At 48.4% G+C, this 21,394-nt stretch overlaps 1 protein-coding gene across 3 annotated transcripts in view; it reads left to right on the top strand.

Moving 5' to 3' along the window:
* The window catches only part of Sarm (sterile alpha and armadillo motif), a 164,356-nt gene that overhangs the window by 4,200 nt on the left and 138,762 nt on the right, over positions 1 to 21,394 (top strand). The window contains exon 1 of one of the 3 annotated variants that reach the window (XM_031988610.2): positions 12,838 to 13,555. The exons of the other annotated variants lie outside the window; for them this stretch is intronic. Coding sequence (XP_031844470.1) covers positions 13,469 to 13,555 — 87 coding nt within the window. The 5' untranslated portion in view covers positions 12,838 to 13,468. Of the gene's footprint in view, positions 1 to 12,837; positions 13,556 to 21,394 lie in introns of those variants that run through there. 3 annotated transcript variants of the gene reach the window in all.

The raw sequence follows: 21,394 nt of genomic DNA, 5'->3' as shown, positions 1-21,394 counted from the left end.
GCACAAGCGGGCAGTATCGGCGTCGTTAGATCTAACGATGCCCAGTTGCGAAAAAACCGGCCTGCCGGTCGGAGGCTCGCCGCGCGGCCGCTGGAAACCTCGCGATATCCATGGGAAAACGCGCGAAGCAGGGGGTGGACGAGGCTCCCCTGCCGATAGACGTCGAGATAGACAGATTCGCGATTGTGCAATTGTGCGATGCGGAACGGGCACGCGGCCTTCGAGTCGAGAATAACTCGGCACCGAGTTATTTTCTGAAACCAATCCCGCCGTTGATATACGGCTGAAAAAAAAGTGATTACGAGCCGCGCGCCGGAGTCCATTTTGTTGCGCCCGGGAATCCGTCCGCGCCATTTTCTTCGCTATGAATTTACCCTTTGACATTGGACGATTCTTTCAATCGTCGTTGAATTTGAAACTTGATCTCTGCGATCTGGTATTAACGTATGAACCTTTGAGAATTAGATTGATATGAATTCAAAAGTGCTTCGAATATCGAGAATTTGAAATTGAAATGAGTATGTGTTAATATTCTGACTTTTTAATGTGGTTTAACAAAATGTTAGGTAAAAGATTTTAGATTGATCTATGTCTAAAGTCGTTCAGTCGATTGCTCGATATTTTCTAAATTTTGTAAATTCGAATGGAATAAATAGTATTCTGTTTAGTTATCACAGGATTTACTCGTTTGTTCTTTCTGGGTCAGGAAGTCCTCTTTATAGCTTCCGAATATGTTGCATGACAATTTCAGGAGCCAAAACATTTTCTCAATTTCTCTTTTCTGGATTTAACCGCATTGCTTTCTGGGTGACGCATTTGTCGTTAGAGCAGAACAGTTCATTCGACGGAGGAAACACGATAGATCTCCATTGACCTAGTCGCTGAAAAGACTATTGACGAGTCTTCCGTTGGCCCTACTCGAGCCTCCTATCCGAAGCTCGCGTCATCAATCTTTCAATCCCTTGTCCAACTCTGGCTCGCATCCAAAAGCTCGAATGGCCAGTGACCGACGTAAGTCGACGCATCAATCTTCAACCGTTTTCCCGAATGCCGCTGTGTCTTTCGTGCTCGACGAAGAATAGATCTCTTTCAAAGAAACGAATAACACTTAGATTTCTCGAACTCTGTTTAAAACATTCATGATCCTGACACGATATTATACGAGGAGTCAAGATTCGTAACATTTTCAAACATTTCCGACAAAAGGGGTGAACGGCATATCGTTCCGCGAAGCTCGCGAATCGGGAGCTTGACGTTGCAAAACGTAACCCCTCTGCACGACCCACTGCCGGGAAGCCAACAAACGACCCGAGAAAGTCCGCCACTGACAGACAGACAGATAAGACGCGACAAAGTGGGCAGGCGCGCCATAAATTTCCAGCAACACCTGATACACCGTAATTACCGTTGTCATCCCTAATTGGATTACCGAGCCGCGGTTTTTCATCGGCGGTCGGCCTTTTTCATCTGGTCTCGCGTTACCGCGGCTAACGAACGCGCGCTCGAAAATGATCCCCGTCGTTTGCGAGCTGCTCCCTCGGAAATTTTCATTATCCCCGGGCGTGGAAGTTACGAGTGTGGCCTCGTTCCCGCGCAGCCGCCGGGACCGCAGAGATTTCACTCATCGTCCCGATATTCGAGCGGCGCGTCGTTGTCGGATTACCTTACTCTTTATCGGAACGCGCGGCAATCTCTTTCCCCGATATGCTAATACGCGCTGGACGTCTGGTCGTCGCGGCCAGAAGTCCCGCAAAAATAACGAAGGCTGCGTAACTCACTCCGATCTCGGGACGACTATCGAATTAACCGTGCGTGCGGCATTCATTAGCGTCGATTCGATGTAACTCACCGCCGCGCGGGCTGCGGTCGTTTCTCCTGGACCTCTTTAATTACATTCGTAACAGAAGTAAATGCACAACTCACCGAACGGCTCGGCGATGCTCGACACTTAAGACCACCGTGAAAACCTGCGTGACAAATTTCCGGCGGCACAGTCGCGTTTTACATGTATAACGTTATATCCTCGTATTCGGTGGATGCAATTTTCTGCATTCTTCGGGTGGCTCCGACGGTCGGAGAAGCGTGCGCGGTTTCGAGAAGTCTTAAACACCGGGCCGTTCCAAGGACTTCGCCCCGGGGCCGCGGGACATTTATCGCGGGACTGATAAGGATCTGCAGAAATGGCGCAGCAACGTTCCCTCGGAGATATCGATAACGAAACCGTCGATGCAGTCAACTTAGAAAGTTTTCCCCGCGAATGACGCGCGGCCACGCGATTTACGATCCCCTCGGAGTCGTTAAGACATCGGCCCGTCGAAGACGGAACGTTCCCGCGGACGTTATAAAGTTGGATTTATTGCGCCCGTTAAGTTTTTCAGAATTCGCCGCGGAATCGACGGGGCCCGGCTGATCGTCGGGACTCTCGTGTCACGGAACCATTCGTGGCGCCGCGAGTGATAAATTAGTCGGTCCTGCCCCGCACGCCCATAGATTAAACCTTCTTCGTTATTCCCGGCCGTAAAAGCCTTCTAGCTTTGTCAGTACGATCGGTAATCGATCGATGACGTGCCGATCCTCTCGATCAATTTTTTCTAATGAAGTTTGACGCGCGAACGAGACACGTGGCTTTGGAGAAGCACAAATGATTGATCCAAAATGGAAATAGAAAAATAAATTCTACAGAAAAAAATACTATATTAAAGATTCTAGAATGAAGGAATGAAGAGGTTTAGATCTGATGCAAAAATACCAAATGTCCTCATTTTTCGCCATAATTCAGAGGAACAGTGGCGGGTCCTTGAGACTAGTACGAGATCCGCCGCAAATTACGCTAATCAATTATCCATACAGCAACTCGAGAAGACGGCTGAAATGATAAACGCAAACACGTGTAAGTGCAAATTGCAGGAACGCGTGTAACGGAGTCAAATGATCGTCTTAGCCCAAATTCGATGAAGATATCCGGAAATTCAATTACAAGCGCCTCCGCGAAAAACATCGTCCTTTTAAGTCGGGAATTCTCTTTCTCTCCCACCAACGACGGGAATCGAGGCTCTCGTTATCGTCGCTTTTTCGCGAATTCCGTCGGTAATCGTGTATTATCGCGTGACTCGTACAATGTCAAGGCTGGTCCGAGTTACGCGGCATTAATGAACGCGCGGAACACAGTGGAAACCGTGTAACGAATATTAAAACCCGGGACGCAGAATGTGTAGAACGGAAAAAGGATCGCGTGTGTCTGGCGCACGGAAACATGTATGTTTATTATATACATTGCACACGCTACTTTAAAACTGTATGTAGAATGGAATTCTTCGTACTGAGTAACTAAAGTAACAAGTCACTTTCTATTGTACTTCAAATTAGTTCATCCAAATTCGGTGTTTTAGACTCAGTATTCTTGAAAAGGTCAATTTATACGTTTTCATTGTAAAGATAACTTATTAAGGTACGCGTCTATAGCGTTGACATCTAAAAACATTGATCTCTCGTCAAGTTCGAACATCAGAGTTGCAATATCGATAATTTCTTTGCGATAAGTGTGAATTTTCAGCGGAAACGATGAGATCTCTCCGAATTTTCTAATTGTTCCGCGATAGATTGAATGTCGATGAACGTTTTCCTTTCGTCGTTCCGTCGATATTACCGTTGGAAAGAGAAGAAACCGTTGACGTCGACGGGCCGATACTAAATCGTCGATGCCCGAATGAGAGATGTAATTGCCGACTAATTGTCCAGCGGAGAGCCCCTTAAAGTATTCGACGATACTTTCTGGCACGCAATCTCCCTGCACGAGAAGCTTAAAATCATGTTCTCCTCGGTCGGGAAGTATGCAGGCAGCTCTCTCGCGAACGATGCTACGCGACTTTATGGACATGCGATGCTTTATTAAATTCAATAAAGAGTCCTTAAACAAGTCTGGCCCGCAGACTGATCCTCGTGTTAATCTCCGGGAACTTATGGAGCGTGGATTTTCCGCGAACGAGTCGTTAAACGTGTTGAGTCGACTGGAGGCTGGGATCGTAAAGCAATCCGAGTGAACCAGATCGAAAGAGCAATTTCGCAAATGGAGAACGATCGTCAAACTACATTTCAACGTGTGTAATGAAAATTCATTAAGATTCAAGAAACTTCTGACCCTGATTCCCAGTTCATTGAATTAGCCCAATAATTCAAGTCTGCGCTGATTACTGAATTAACTCGATTCTCTCGAATCAATTAACCCTTTGAACTCGGAGGTTTTTCTCTAGAAATATTTTAACATTTTCTGATGAGATAAAGATATTTTGTGAAACTAACTGGATGAGAAATCACACATACATTGAGGAACAAAGCTATTTTATTTCAATATTTCTCAAATCGATGCATTATATGAAGTATAATATTAAATATCAAATTTTATAGTTTTACTGTAAGAATTACATGGTGAATGAGAGTCACCTCTCGAGTGCAAAGGGTTAAAGCTCAAAAATTCAGATCCTTAAATAATAACTCTAAACACATAACAACAAATCTTACGAATCTTCGAAAGACTTCGGTTCTCCGTTTACTGTCAGTTACGAAATTGAATCGATTAATCGAAGTTCCCCTGCATCTGCCTCGTGCTTCTCTTCACAATACTTTGCCCTCTCGAGAAGCATTACGACGAGGTCCCCTGGAAGTCCCTATCTCCGTCGACCAGCGGTCTCTACCTGCGCGTTGCGCGCGTATCGCGCAGATACCGATGCACCTTCGTGTCCGCGACGATACGAGCCTCCCACGCGGCGCAACTGCATCGATATGAAAATGAAGCGGTCACCCTGAAGGCTCGGGCAGCACGGTCGGCGCCTCGGGGAAAAATCCCGGCGATTGTTTTCTCACGAGGCGACCGTCGTAAAAACGGATAATCCATTTTCCTCGCCTTCGGCCGGCGACGTCCGCGCAGCCGTTACTTAACGCCTTATCGTCCCGGGGCGTTGCGTTGCAGAAACCACGATCTCGTAAGAGAAAATCGTTGTCCGGTCTTCGCGTCGCTGTTCGACTGTCGCGGAACAAGCAGCTTCCTGCTGGATTTATCGGAATCCCGGAGAAACAATCCACTGGGATTAAAGAGAGAGTAAAGGGACAACGTAAAATATATCAAAATAGATTCCGACGCGTCTTGAAACATGGAAGATTGAATACTTATTATTCAAGTGTAATTATACGCAATTTATAGACATCTAAAAATTGAAGAATGTACTGCTTAGGAGCATCAAAAATTGAAAAATCGAAGTTTAGGTAAGCTCGAGATGGGTTCGTTGTGATCGAACGAAACGAAATTACGTAATGTCATCTTATTATAATATTCCATCGATCCAGCGTTTTCCCATCCGGTTCCCAAGCTCGATAATAACGCCGTAAATTATCGTCGATCGAGTCGCCCCGGTCGTTTCAGCACGCGATAGAGAAAAGGAGGAAGAGCGTGGCCGCCGTTCCGGCGACGAGCTTCGTCGGAGGAAGAGCGCGAACACGCGGGACGCGCGTCGATAGTGAGCTGCGATAACGCGGGTGACTTTGTATGCTTATTATTTATTACTTAATCAGCGGCTGACCGCGAATCTGCATACCTACTTATCAATGTAGCCAGCGGACGGCCGCCCGGCGCGCAACGCTCGCTCGTTCACGATCGATTAAGGTTCATCGTTATGCGGGAAAAATTGTTTATTATCGTGACCGGTAGCCCGCATTTGCATAGGCACCGGCACGGACGGTTCGCGGGAACATTGAAACGTTGCCCGAGCAGCTCTCTCAGCCTTCTCTCGCGGCGGCATTGACGCGGGGATACAAAGTGAAAGAGGAAAATGATTACGATCGCGCGGGATAAGCCGACCGTCTCGATAGCAGAACGCTTATCTGATTACGATCGCGGGAATCGGGTACGATTTGCAGTGGAATTAGTAGCAGGAATCCACGGGACGAGGATCGGCCGCTAATTACGGCACGATAAATTCATCGGCGGACTATTATCCCTAATGATCGTCTTTGATTAATGGAAACGTCAATTTTGACAACGGTTTCGAATTAGCGGCGGACGTACGGCGAGAGATTTTTCTCGAGCCTCGTAATATGGTGATTACGAGCTGCGGATCGATGATTCTTACCGTCGGGCGTCCCACTTGTCGAACTCCGCGGATTAGGTAACAGTCTCCGAGTTTTCTCCGGCGAAAACCTAACCAGCCCCGGGCGAAGCCGCTTAATTATCGTGATCGACTCGACGAACGCGTCCTTCGCACCGGCCGCCTGTCTGCGCTTCGAGCAGACTTCTGATTACCCGGGAATTACCCGGATTTATTAATTCAGTCGATCGTACTGGGTATGAATGAATTATCGGGGAACACGATCGAGAAGTGTAGAACGATGTTGCGTTAATTGAACGGAATATTTCGGTTATCTTCAGCTGGAACACGGGGCGTGCAACTTAATCTCGCGGAGATTGTCGCTTTACAACTAGAATGTTACAACGTGTATTCGCATAATTCGAATAGAAATCGACTCGAACAGCTACTGAACAATGTTTAAGAACAACGTTTAATTTTCTAATATCAGTCGTTACCATTTGAAATAAACACAGAAACAAAATAAGCTCCAGAATCCTTTCTTTCCCTAATAAATGATAAACGACGAACTACTCGCATCGATCACGGTTAACAAACAAATCACAGGTCAACGAATTACTAAAACATTATCCTTTAACGAGAACTAAACTATCATTAGTATCCGATAAATCAGTTTCCACGGCAAAAATAACGAGCAACGCGTCAGAGGACACGACGCGGCAAACACACGCCGAGCCGCATCTAGATCGCACGGTGATCCGACAATTCCGTTTCAGTCGGGTCGCCCGACGTCCGTCGCGATCGCGGCCGAGATAGAATCGGGTTGATTTACAACGCGAGTTTCGGCTCGGGCGTGTACGCTCGCGTCGCGAGGTAGCTTAGAGTGTCTGCGCCGCGATCTCGTCGTTCGATCGCGAGATCCGGACACCTGGGATCGTGATTAACGAGGCCACGTGCGGCCCGCGCCGCGATAACCCTTCTGTCGATCACGATCTTCCCTGTCGGGGGGATACACACAAGGTAACAGGAGGAACACGACGGGGGCCCGGTCGCGCGCGTGAGCGCAGCCCCGAAACGGCGCGCGATGTTAATTAACGTCGAGCGACGAGCCCCGTGTCGTAAGATAATTTATCTTGTATCTTCGTGGAAACGTTTTACACGCGAGAGGGACACCGGGGCCCTCGGTGGAAACAGTTCAATCGGACACGTTCAGCGGCTGTATCCTAGCCGCTTAACGATCGCGCGAGCGCGCGAGCGCGCGCGTCGACTTTTTATCCCGAGCGGGCTCGCGGCCGTTGATTAATATTGAAACGGACGTCGTTAAACGCAACTCCAGACACGCTAATGACTAATTAACGTAGAATTGCTGTAAAGACGAACTAACGGCCGCGGATACGTCTTTCTCTTCCCCCTTGCGCGTTCACGGTCTTATTTACATTTATATTACTCCGGCGTTAATCCTCGCGCGGACAAACGCGGCAACCGACGTTACCTCCAACGGATTTTTCATGCTGTTGCGCAATTCTTCGAATCCCGCGCGCGCACGCTGTTAGGGTAATCAATTTCCGTGGTAAGTAGCGATGTCTAGCGATCTGTCGGCCGCGGACGGTCTCGTTGATCTGTTTGAGTAAGTTCGCGTTGGTTCAACGGGAATTAAGATTTATTTATTAGTTTGTTCACTTTGAATGACGCGTGTGTAACTCGTGGCTCCTGTTTATCGAAACATCTAAATGTAGGTTTGACAGCCTCTTTCACTCGGGGAATATCTTTCGTAAGCTATAATATTCAAGCTGAGCGTCGACGTGTTAAACTGTTATCGAATAACATATAAGAAACTCGGTATCCGTCAAATCGACGGGTTCCGTGAATCTCTTATGAAATCACCGACACGCCCCCGAAAATGTTCGATCCCCGGTACGTCCGTGAACGGTGGAAGAACCGTTATCGTTAGCTCGCAACTGTCTCAGCGCGCGGACTCGATCGACATTTTCTCGTCGCAGGCCGGCAACAAACATCGCCGGCATAGAGGCGGTTTAGGTCAAGGCGTTTCGCCGAGAGCCGCGCATTGTTCTTCGCCGGTGCACGGCGAAAGTGCGCATACGATTATCGTTTATTTATCGCGGCGATGCGATGCGTGCTCGCGCGCGGCCCCGCGTCGCGGATCGTTCCCCGCTAATGGAATCGTCGGAACGGCAAGGAATTCGCGATCCGCGGGGACTCCATCAGCCGCGGCGAGAGCCGGGCCCGATAAAACGTATTAAAACGGGCCCCGATCGTTCCTTCTCCCTCCCCCTCCGCCCCCGTCTCGCTCTCCGTTCATCCCCGTCTTCCTTTTTTCGTCGTTTTCGAGGTCGATGCACGACGGAGCGGCGGCGGAGAGCGCGGAATGCGCGCGCCGTGCCCGCCGCGAATGCCTCGCGTCAAACGCACCGGGGAATTTTAAGTCGGACACGACTTCCTTACTGCCCGGGCTCTCCGCTCGTCCTCTCCACCCGGGGGAAAGAAACTTCGTAACAATAACTATCTTAATGTTTGCGTTCCGCGATCGTAAACCCTAGCTTTACGAGCCGGCCCGCCTCTTTCGGCTCGCCGGGGCTCTAGCTGCGTCCTAACGCTGCGGAAATTCGGCGCGGAGAAGCTAGGAGACGTTATCGCGGAGCTGTCGCGATAAAACGGAGCTCTGCTCGTGATACGTTGAACGGGGACACTTTGGGATTTGGAGGGCGGAGGTCGTAAAGGAAGCTAAATGGTAGCTACTTGCGAGGTCAGTGACGTGCTTGAATTTTATGTTAGAAGCTACTTTTTAAATACTTTTGTAAACTTGGAATTGTGATGTTGCTTGGCAATTCGAAGCTGACTTTCGTAGCGAAGGTGTACACTGATGGATCGATGCTCATTTGTACAGCTAACGTTCGACGTTATCCACGTCGATCAAGCTTTCTCCTTAAACGTTGAGTCGCGACGCAATAAAATCTTCTTCCGAGGTAAACGCGTACGCGGCCGAGCCGCGCAACAAAATAATCGCCGCTGTAAGGATCAAGGGAGATTTCCACGAGAAGAGGATTCCGGAGATTCAAGGTTGAAGGTCTCGGCGATGAAAATAAAACTGTCTATCCATCATCTCCGACGCGACCGCGAAAATTCGAAACCGGTTTCCGGGGCGGAGCCGCGTGGACACGGCGTCGGAGGGAGCAACATTGAATATTACTTTTGATCCCAGCCACGCAACAAATCACGCCGGATGATTGAATCGATTACGCCGGGAATAGGCGCGGGACGGCGACGGCGACGTAACAAGACAACCGGAGTCCGCGATATAAATCGCTGAGCGACGGACATGCTGCGCGGGTCGCGTTCACAAATCAAACGGAAAGATCTAATTTGTTAGGAAAATAGGAGCACGCGGTTTACACGGCATGGGAACGCTGCGGACGGAGTTCCCGCGCCCCGGCCGCCATTACGGCGGCCTGCCGGCACGAGTAAACGCAGCGGGACGGTGAATCTTGAATGCAAATTTTCTTTCTTTCGTTTTTGTAATAATCGGACTGTGCCTCTCGTACGTTCATATCGGACAGCGATTGTTTGAACTTGGATTTAAAAAGGAATTTAATAAGAATTGAGATGTTTATTCTTTTTCAATCTTCGTAGAGAGTGGTTCAATTTTTGTTTGATTCGAATTTCCATGAAACTGTATAGTGAAACTTCTATTTAAATTGATTCTTCGTAGACAGTGGTACGGTTAAAGTTTTATTAGATTCGAATTTCCATGTTGCAATCATTTTCGTATCAGTGGAGTGTTTTCATTGCAGAACTTGATACGATAATACCTGTACAGTTAGCTGGTTGAAACTTATCAGCAGTCTTTCCACGCGTTCCATACGTTCTTTAAAGAATATCATTTTCAAGTCTCCTCCTCTGTACCGTGTGCCATTAAGGGCTGTTCCGAGTATTCTCGATTGGACCGATTCTAATTCAGCCGTTCGCTGATATATGTATCTTAAGCTTAAGTGCACGTCGTTACGGCGGTCGTCCGGTAACGACAGTGAAAGCTCTGTATCAGATGAGGAACGCGCTCGCGACGCATCGGGAAGAGATGAAATTTAAGGCTCGCTGAGTGGATAAGTGGCTCCGGTGATAAACTTTGTTGCGAATCAGGACGGAGCTTATTACAGTGTTTAGAGACCACACACGCACGGCTCGTACGTCTACTCGGTCTCACCTAACGCGAGAATAATTTCCACCGAGGACGCGACGGGATTCGCGGCGCTCGGCCTGTCATTAGGCGCGTTACCAGCCGGGATTGTTGATCGGTCGGACAAAACTGTAATCGATCGTGGCGTTACGAGATCGTGGCCGGCGTGTTTCCAAGGAAACCCGCGTAATATTCTTAAATTATGAATTTACATTCATCCGCGTCGTTGCAACACGCCGAGCAACGCTTCTGCGCCCGTGCCGGTGTCCATTAACATATTACACAGTGTCGCGACTTTGCTCAATCGAAGTTCGCTCGGCAACAATTTAACGCGGCTGCGTAATACCGTGTGTTAATCCAGCCGGCCTAGCCGGAGAGTTATGGAGGAATTATACTCCATTTTGATGAATATGTTGATCAAATTGATGCGTTGCCGAGCGATTTACATCCGCGAAACGAACGACGTCCGTTGTTAGGGGAAAACAGATTTCGCAACGTCTTGGCACTTGCACAAGTTAGGACGATTACGTTTTTTTAAATAGAAAGGTTACTTTACTCGGGACTCAAATATCGTTGAATCACCGCATTCGCTGCATAACGTCTCAGAATATACCTATGCTATCAGATCCTTCGCGAAAAACAGAACTTTCTCCTCTCCATTCTTCCCAGAGTGCTAATCGCTCACGAGAAAAGCTCTCGCTCGTAAACACGTAAGCACCCTACGTACCTGCGGTCTTTCCTTTCCTTCGTTTCCTGTTCTGGATAAGTACCATAATAGTGTAAACAAAAATTGAGATTATTATTCATTGTATCACGCAGAACCGCAGGTAAACCTGGCGATCGAAAGTTCCTCCAACACAGTAGAACCGGTGGCAACAGATACTCCACCCTGTATACACCTCGCGGCAATAATAATAATTCATTGGAAATACCTCTTAACGATAATCTTCTGCAAGCGGTTCCCTCCAGTTTGAAAAATCGAGGCAGCCGCCATTAAAGGCACGGAAGCGGTGTAAACGGGCGTCAGGTCCGCGGGGCGCCCGGGGTTCTCAGTTTCTGATCCCAGAGGCTTGACTCTCGACGCATAGTGCAGTCGCCTGTGGACAAAACCTTAAAATTAGAACTCGCATAACGAAAATTCAAGGTTACCAATGCATTACGTTCAATGGTACAATCGTTATACTACAAATAAATATAGAAATCGTTAAAATAAATAGACCCCCATGGCATTCAACGTGTTAACACTAGAACTACGTATCAGTCAAAATGACTGGTTTCGATTTTTTCGTTTAACAATTATTGATATCTTCAAAATGATTTTGAAAATAAATAGCTTCATTCGAGTACTATAATGAATGTCTCAAGAAACTGAGAATAATCTATCGTTACAATTTTTACGGGAATTGCACATTAATCATATTAAATGCTCGGTAGTTCTAGTGTTAATATTTCGCCAGAAAATAATGAATGTTCGTAACGAAAAATATTGTCGACTGGAAAGGGTGAAGTTATCGAGTTTCGCCCAGAAAATGGCCGTCCGGCCGCAGTGTGTGGCGGCGCTCGCGGACGCCGCGCGGGAAAAATACGGTAAGTACGAAGGCCCCGGCATTTCCTGTACACTCCTCGGCGTATGCTAATGCGGGGGCCAAATACACGCGCGCCCGTGCCCGTTACAACCGTGCCCGAGCGCGTGGCCGCGTGGGCGAGCGCGTTGTAACAGAATACAACGTCGATCACCGTCGAACGAAAATAAAGCCGTTCGCGTGCCGGCCACGATCGTAAAACCTAGCGGCGTCTCTAGCGGATATTAATGCCCCGTTTCCTACGAAAGACCGGCCAACGACCGCCCGGCGTTCGTGTAATCCGAATTCGACGTGAATCAACGCGAAATATGATAATAGTCGAGGAATACATTACGGACAACTGAATTATTAGCATTGCCTCGTCTCGTGGCGCCGTAACGGTCATTTGCTAGTGGGGGGGAAGGGCGACCGTAACCCGGACGGATTTCAAACTTTCTTTTTCACGGCACGATTGGACTAACAACGGCCACCGACAGTATATTCCGCGAGATCGCGTGATAAAGTTTAATCTCCGAGCGTTCTTTTCGCATTTTACCTGGTATCGATCGAAGAATTTCAAAGGGAACGTCCCGCGCACAGACGTCTCGCAATCCGCCAACTGACACCGGCGTTTCAAAATGGCGGCGCGAGATGGCGCCAGCGTCGCATGCGCAGATGCGTGGACACGAATTCCCCGCTAATTGCCCGTTGAAAACACGTCGCAAGGTCGTTGCGCCAGCGTCCCGGGACGGTAACAAAGGTAATTCGAATCTTCGAATAGAAATTCAATCCGAGGCCGCCCTATTCTCTTCCCGGAATTCTTTGCGCGGTACGTGGTTCGTCCGCGGCGCGGGGAAAGCTCTCAGTGAGACGCGGCACGTCGTGCCGGAATTCGCGTTTGTCCGTGCGACATTTTCCCGCGGAATCGTCCGACGTTGCGCGTGCATTTGAAAACGTTCGAGACACTTCGAGCGATCGAGCCGCTGCGGGTCGTGTGGCGCAGCCGCACGGCACTTTCCTCGACCGCCTCGTACCTCGAGTGTCTCGCCAGTTATCGTCGCACATTTACGAGGACTGTTCGCGGTAATTACTGGTTCCTTATTCGTCGATACTCCGGTCGATAATGGTGTGAGGCGACGCGACGCTGCTCGTCCTCGACCGTCGCGAGACTACGCGGACAGCTGGTTCCAATTTGCGACGGTTCGTACCTTTTTTCTCCGGGGTTTCCGTCGGTCATACGTGCCCGCAGTGCGGATAGTTTTTCAAAACGCTCGTTTCTGAGATGAGGCGCGCACGTGGGTGAATCGCAGTGAACGTCTCGGCCGACCGGTGACCTTTCAGGGATGATGTAACTTCCTCGCGGTGAAAGAGACTCGATCGGTCGTAATCTGTAACGCGCGCGCGCGTGCGCAACGCGATTTCTGGCGGGACGAGTTTTGAAGCGTGCCCTGAAACGTTGCTCGATCGTTCCCTACGGTGACACGGGAATTTAATTAATATTGTCGCGTGAAAGTAGCGTTCTGTTGTGGTTAACGTCCGCGGGAAGAGAGGAGCTTTCGTGAAACGCGTCTCCGTCCGCTGTGGGTTTGGTGATGAGTGAATAAAGAGGACCCGGGAAAGTGAGGTTATGTGACAGAATGCAGTCGACGGTGACAACGCGGAGCGTGAAGCGGCATCGTCGGAACATGGCCCACGAAACCTCCCTGAATTACAGGAACCAACTGGTATGTCGATGATTACAATCGAGAATCTCTCTCTGTTACTTGGAATGCCACCATATCCAGCTGTCCGCGCGCAGCAGATCGCCGATGCATCTTTCGCAAGCATTTAATTCGCTTCGATTGCGTCACGCGAATGTCTTCGTTCACCGCACTCTTTTTCCCGACGCACGGCGGTGATTAATGTCGACAATCGTCGAACGTAATCGAACGTAGCCAGAGGGGATATTACCTTGTACGACGCGCAGATAATTCTTGCCGTTCGCGCGTAACGATCTTATCCCGCGCCCGGCGAGATTACTGTAACAGCCAGCGACGTGCCCGCGCCATTTTGGTCCGGGCGTCTTAATTATCACGCTATTCAGAGTGACAGTAAATAACCGTAAACCGCTGAAGTGTTTGGACAGCCTGATTGGCAAAAAAATGTTTCAATTCGAGAGAGATGATTGATCTCATGCTTAACCGGTTAACTGACTTTTGACGCGTCTTAATCAATCTTCATAAAAGGCTTCTTCAGGACTACGCACCTCGCGCCATTTTGTTACTGGAATAAAATCTGCTACACACTCACAACTTTGCAAATTGGTAAATCTGTATGTAAAAAATCTATGCCATCGAGTAACGATAAAGCTTCAAGGTTAAGCTGAAATGTTTAATATTCATTATTATATAACGCATCATCCAGTAAAATTTTGAAATAAATTGGTTCTGTCCCTTGATTTATATGTGAAGTATCGTAGTTCCAAAAAACATCGTCATCAGGAAATGTTGAACACTTTCAGTGAACGACTTTCGAGTCCAAAGGATTAACCCTTTGCACTCTGGAGGTGACTCTCAGTCATTACTTGATTTGACGCAGTGGAACTATAAAATATGATATTTAACATCTTTGTTGCTCAATGTACTCGTGATTTCTTTTAGAGATGGTTTCAAAGAACATCACCTTCGCCTCGTCAAAAAACGTTGAATACTTCTAGCGAGAAACTTCCGAGTGCAAAGAGTTAACGTTATCCTTAACGTAATGATAACGCTGTCGCGATGGGTCCTCTCGAGGAACCGCGCTGATTCCCGGCCGTTTTCTCCGGCGACAAGACAGGAAAACGCCGGTTCGCCGGCCGGGCACGAATTGAAACCGGTTCCGTTCCTCCGCGGGCTTAAATCCAGTTTCCTTTCACCTTCGCGCGAGAAACGGCCGGTGTCGTTTGCGCCGTGTCGCGGCTTATCAGCTGCGGTCTCTCGCGGTTCCCGGGGCCATGGATAATGCCCGATCCGCCGCGGCATCTCGTTTCGTCTCGGCCGTGTTCCGAGCGCGAGCGAGCGCGCGCGCGCGCTCCTTATCGAGATCGGCGCTCCATTAACGGAACGTCCGGACGAAACGTATCGATTAGCCACCCCGGTTCGCCGACAAACATTCTTATCACGCCAACGTCGTTTCCAGACCGTAATCGCCGGCTGATTTGTTTGTATCCGCTTGCAACAATGCGTCGAGATAGCCGGATAATGTCCCCGGCCCGATATTCAATTACGCTTACGGCTGCAGCTGGTGATTTCAACGCCCGACCGAGAGTCTCGTTAAAAATCGTCGAGACCTTTTTTTCTTCGATGGACGTCGAGGAACGGAGACACTTTCTGAATGTCTGAACCCCTTGCTCTACGATTTATTTCTTATTTATCATCGATACAACTACTCTATCATTAATAATTTATTAGGAATAGACACAATTTTCATGCTTATTCTATGCCTGCGTTTGCTTCGAAGATTAGTGATTAATAACAGAAAAGTAGTATTTAATTTATATTGAAAAAATATAAATAATCTTTAGATTTCTCGAATTCAGTTTAAAAATTTCGTTAAGAGTCTGATACGATATTGTAGGTGAAGGGGTTAACACTTAGCCAACCGAATGGGGAGATCTCCCACTTCTCACTTAGCAACGTATTGCCTTTTATTCTGTTTATCTTTCCTTTTGTTATGCGGTAAGTCTTGAAGTGGGATTATTCGCAATTCATCAAATACGGTTCTTGTTTTGCAAAACACAGTTTCGAACCGAATTCATTGAATGAGATCAATTGAAGACAATGGACGGGGGTTTGTAGTTATAGTTCTTTTTCGCCCTCTAAGATTCCCACCAGAGGTTCTAGCTAAACCTGTTTAGGTTCTCTGCGAGTATGTCTAGTCCTTTAAGAAAGAATAGACTGTTTCCTGAAGATTGAGTACGATGACCTTGAATTGTCCTTGAGACGCTACCCACTTGGAGGTCTCCCTGACTCCAACGCGATGGTATTTTCTAAGTGTTAGAATATCGGCATCCGGAGGCGTCTGGGGTACATCAAGGCCGTTCATGTTTTTTCTCGGAAGCGCTTAGCATACGTTATGTACCTGATCTGGGTTAAGTACATGGCACTCCGTCGATAATACTGGTTTGATAAGTGTCCTTTGTTACGAAGAGTTACCGGCGTTTCCGTGTGAAAGTCCTTTTTATCGAAGGATCGTCGCGAGGATCGGGTTTCAGCGGTGTGTTCCTGAAGTCGCTTAAGAAGTCATTCCGGTCGAGCAACTTCAGAAATAACCGTATTTATCATTCTTTTTATAATGAAAGGAATAAACTCTCAACTCCCTTTTCATTCGTTCGCTGCAAAATTGTTGTTAAAATGATTGTAAGTGTACATTTCGAAATAATGGTCTTCAGAAGACTGCTCGGAGCAAACTGTCTCAAATTTCATTCTAAAACTTTCACGGTATTTCCTCGAAGGTTCATACTTCGAAAAAAACCGAAGGAAAATATATGCCTTGACCGAAGTAATCCCTTAATCCCGAAAATCCCACTCGCTCGGCAGGATAGGTTTAATCCGACCGAATCGTCCGAGTTGCGCAGCAAGTGGAGGACGTCTGGCAATGATCAGACGAAACGATGATCGACTGGTGCGTGTATCAACGTAATTGCGCCTTGATGGAACACGCCGAATCCATTGACTAGGAATCGTCCGCATTATGTAAATCGGGTTAAGCAACGGCTCCGCGGTGTCGCACGAACGATCGACTTTGCGCGAGTTTTCCAGCGTTGCGACGACGTCGACGACAACGGCGCGGCTCGCTCGCCCACGCCTGCACGGCGCGTCCCTGACCTACCGACGTGGAAAATCGTTTCAGCGCGCGCAACATTCATCAGAACCGAACCGCTTCACAGCGCGTCGGCTGTGATTTAAGTATCAAAACAGACGATCTTTTCATCGGCACGAAACAGCGGCTTCATTAATCAAATGCACGCGTCCCCTATTCGTTATTATAATCTACATACATCATACACCACTATAATCCACAGCCGTGGATCATAAAACATCACCGCGAACAAAGACACGGGACCACGGAACCCCACGACTCTAAGTCGCGAAGACAATCGAAAGAAGTCACTGAAAACGTGACTAACATCCTTTATCCTGCGAGACGCGGAAACAACAAAGAATAGAACAAAGACGCAAGATGAAAAGACATCTCGCCAAGCGGCAGCGACGCGATCGATCTAAAGATGGACAGGAAACGCGATTTCCGCGGAACAAAAGCGGCCAGACGAACCGCGCGAGCTCTTGGCGCCGTAGATTTTCCGCGGCGCGTCGTTGAGCAACCGTCTCTATTCCAGTCGCGACGATGATGCACGGTCGAGCGGAAGGTGCACGTGCACCAGGACGAATCGGCCGGGAAGGATCGCGACCGCGTCGATCGGATATCGCCGGAAACGCTCGAAAATCGCGGCTGTCCGCGTAGCTGCGAGCTGGACGCGGCGCGCGGCGTATCGAGTCCGTTCGGTTCGCGCGCGCCCGTCCGCCCACGCGTCCAACGAACAGCCTTGGCCGACTGACGGCCGGACCGTTTTTATTTTTCCTCGGCTCGGCTCGACTCGGCGCAGCGCAGCGTCGCGCGTCTTCTTTTTCACCTTAAACTATAAAAGATTCGCTGGCGCGAGCGCGACGCCACGTTGAATTATTTATAAGGATCGAGGCTGGGCACGGTCGCCTCCTCGGCAGGGTTATCGCATAATATCCGCGCATTAAACGCTAATAATAGTCGCCTGCCCCCCTCCCCCCTCGGTTGCCTGCCGATCGCCGTGCCCGCTACCATAATTGCCCGATGCACCCACATTCCGCTGGCTTTTTCATCGGAGTTTACCTCCGCCCCGCCGATTTCACGCCGATGGAATTCCGAATCGCTAATGGATTCGGCGAAACAACTTTCTCCGCGCTGGCGGAAACCGTCCTCGCTAAGGGCTCCAATTGTGAGTCATTGAATGAACTCGCTTGGAGGCTGTCCGCTCGATGCTGGATTACGTACGGAGTAGAATGAACAGGATCGAACAGAAGTTAGCGTTAGGGGATACCAATCTTCCTCGTGTGCAGAAATATATCAGAGTTCAATGATTTTGTTTCTAAATTTTCTTCGCGGACTCACAGCGCTATTGTCCTCACCTTTTTATGGCTTCGGTTCTGCACCCAGCTCGGTAACCGATTGCGGCAAATAGGTCTCCTGCTCGTGACAGCCTCATTTAGATATCTTTGACCCGCGTATATACATATTTCCTGTATATCATTGCTCGGTGCGCGAGCCAAAAAGAGGACTCTTGTCCCTACACAAATTGCCTACACTGTAAGAGACACGACTGTACGTTTTTCGTGACCTGCACCGTGTTGCCGATCTGCGGACCAAAAGAAAAGGCTGGACCACGAAAGCCTTACTTAGTCATACCTCGTTTGAGACAATGCAATCGGCCCGAGAAGTTTTCTCAGTCGCAATCGAACGCGATCTTTCGAAGTTTCTGCGGCCGGTGTCAGGACGAGGATAATAACGTGAAACATTTCACGAACAATTGTTGCGCGTTGTTTCGCAACGTGGCGGAACCGAGTATCGGCGCCCGATACCGAAGCCGTGGGGTCTAATTGTGATCGTGCATTGATACTCGTTCGGGGCTAGATCGCGCATTCCGCGTTGATCAGTGCATATCAGCGTACAATGAGCGGCGGCTCGTGGCGCACTTTGTACCGATCGTATCGAAATTTATTGCGAACGGTATCGCCGCGGCATTAATCGTAAGCGGCTTAGGCGTTTCATTGATGGCCGTGCCCGATCGAAAGAAAGCCGATTACCAACCCCGCAACCTACGACCTCCTCTACGGATTACGGCGCGGCGGGATCTAGCCGCGGCTGCTAAATTGCCGATCGCAACCTTGTTAACGGTGACTGAGACCGGCGGGGATTAAGGTCCGCGTCGGGATCGATCGATCCGTCGATCACGGGGGCAGCGATAAATCGGCGGGAAAGTAGACTGACGCGGCTGTAACTCGAACTATCCTCTTTTGAAACCGTGCCCGCGACGTGTCACGCGTGTATTCGTCGGTCGACCGGGCGGATTAAGTAACTTGGCTTGTGTCTCCGAGCCATTGGTAAATGAAAAGTAATATTTATTAACCCCTTGGCTGCCGTTGGCGCCTGAAGCCTGTGGAAAAATTCGGATTCGACGCACTGCTGGCGCCCGTAAAACGTTGTTGACGATAATTGCGGCGCAGCTCGCTTGGATCTGACGTAAGTGAATCGTAATTCAACGATTACATCTTCCGTTAGTCGTATACTATATAAACGCGCGTATTTTAGATTGGTTTCATTTAGTTCAATTCAGCGTTTTGATGGTTTCAATGCACTTTCTTAGAAATACGCGTTGACGCGAAATTCTGAAGTAGCCAACGGGTTAATAACGATAGAAGGTTGTATTTGTCGTACGAACTTTGATTTTGAATGATAATTCAAGTATCGTTCCGTGAAACGATGGAGATTCCGAAAGTTTCTGTGACTTGACCTAGTTTCTCGGATCAGTTTAAGATTATTGGTATTGATTACCGGTTTATTGTTGGAAACGAACCGTGTTTGTGTTCGTTAGAATATCGGAACGACGCACGGATACTCGAGAAAGACGAAGTTCAGTTTTTCTAATCGTTTCCTGAACACCCGGTTTGCGCTCGGGTTCCCGATCTCCCGAACCGTCGCGTCGCTCGAATTAGATTTCATTAGCGTCGACGGACAGCAAAAAAACGAGCTCGACGGTCTCTTCCACGGGATATTGTGCAACGAGACGCTCGATTCGTGTACAGGCGAAGAAAAACCCATCAAAGGCGAGCCGCCGTCGCGCGAACACGCTCGAACACGATAATATCTGCGCCGATGATAAGGAGAAACGTGCGGACATCGTAAACAGTTCATCCGAAAGCTTTATCGGTGACTTATCGTCGCGTCGTTTCTCTTTGATCTAATTTCTGGATTGGCGAGCCATTTCTTCGACCCTTTCCTTCTACTACATCCTCCTCACGTACTCGTGCAAACATACAGGGTGTGCCCGAAGTTCGCAGTTAGCTCACAGAAAATTCCAATGTCTCGTCAGGAAACGTCCGTACTTTCACCATTTTCATCTGTCCCTTTCTCTCGCCACAAGAATCTGCTTCATTCTTTACAATATATCTTTCACGAAGCAAACTCGACAAATTCATTATACAAATCTATCCATTCAGCAATCTACAAATCAAATTCAACCTTAAATTCAAAGAAAAACCCGCGAACTTCTCCATTATTAAGGCATATTTACAGCGACACTGGTATCTAATTCATTGTTCGAACCCTCGGGAACGAGAATTTGCATAAACATACGCGTAAAAAGAAACGGAAAGAAACTCACGCGTCCAGCATTCCCCGTGACGAATGTCCCTCGACTTTCGATATTAACGTTCGATCGATTCACGCGGCAGGTTCGATCAAATTTACGAGTGGTCGCGCCACGCGGAGTCTTTTCAGCGGTCGGGTAATATTCATCCGAAGGGGATAAATAATTCCCGCGAGACGCGCGTCGTTAATAGACAAATGGATTCGGTTTTTTCCGCGCGCCGCGGCGAGAGTTTCCACATTACCGCGATCGGAGCCGATTGCCCATCGACGGATTCCATTCTTCTCGGCGGTTTCCAGGAACGTGGCCCGAGAGAGCGCATCTATATCGCGATCCCCCGCGCGGTCCCGTGTCGCAATAAAGCATTTTCATCGGCACGGGCCCCGGCGAGCGTCTCTCCGGCTCGGGAAACCATTAGCCAGGGCATTAGCAATGCAAATCGCCGAGCCGTCCGTCAGGAAATTAATTGGAAAGCGGCTGGAACATCTGTCCCGGGCGATCGGCGAATCGTTTATGCGAATCGTTCGATAAACGTCGCAGAGGATGAACAGATTTCATCGCAATGCGACGTGGGGTTGGGCAATCCCGGCGCTGAAAAGATATTCGTCGGTAAATCGCTCGCACCCGACGTTTCCATCTCGTCGAACGAGCTGCGCGTGAGTCACCGGGACTTGAAACTGTTTTATGACACCCGTGGACTACCTGCGAAATTATCACTTTTCGATTGTCCGAGAAGAAACTTCAATGATCGGTGTCTAATGGATAGTAATTTAGTGATAGAGTTTCAATTATGATACAATAAGAGATTCGAAATTCTTCGTTTGGTCATCTGGGATTCGATCATTCTAGCGAGCAAAGATTGATATTTAAAGTTGGTACTCCATGCTTTTGTGGAAGATTATTTCACGAATTCAATGATTTCTACGGTGAAACTATTTGAGAAACAGTTTTAGAGATTGGATAATAAATAATTGAGTCACTCAGCATCTACTGTGGTTAAGTCCAGAGAAGAAAAATTGAGAAAATTCATGAGTCACATATTCAGAAGCCATAAAAAGGGTGTTTACTGCCTAGAATAAGCGAAGAAACCAGTGAATCCTTCAATAACTATAAAGAATATTATTTATTCCATCAAAATTTATAGAAA

The sequence above is a fragment of the Nomia melanderi genome, chromosome 11 (assembly GCF_051020985.1).
Source record: "Nomia melanderi isolate GNS246 chromosome 11, iyNomMela1, whole genome shotgun sequence".
Lineage (NCBI taxonomy): Eukaryota > Metazoa > Arthropoda > Insecta > Hymenoptera > Halictidae > Nomia > Nomia melanderi.
Note: the sequence above shows the minus strand (reverse complement) of the source record. Positions and strands in the feature narration are given on the sequence as shown.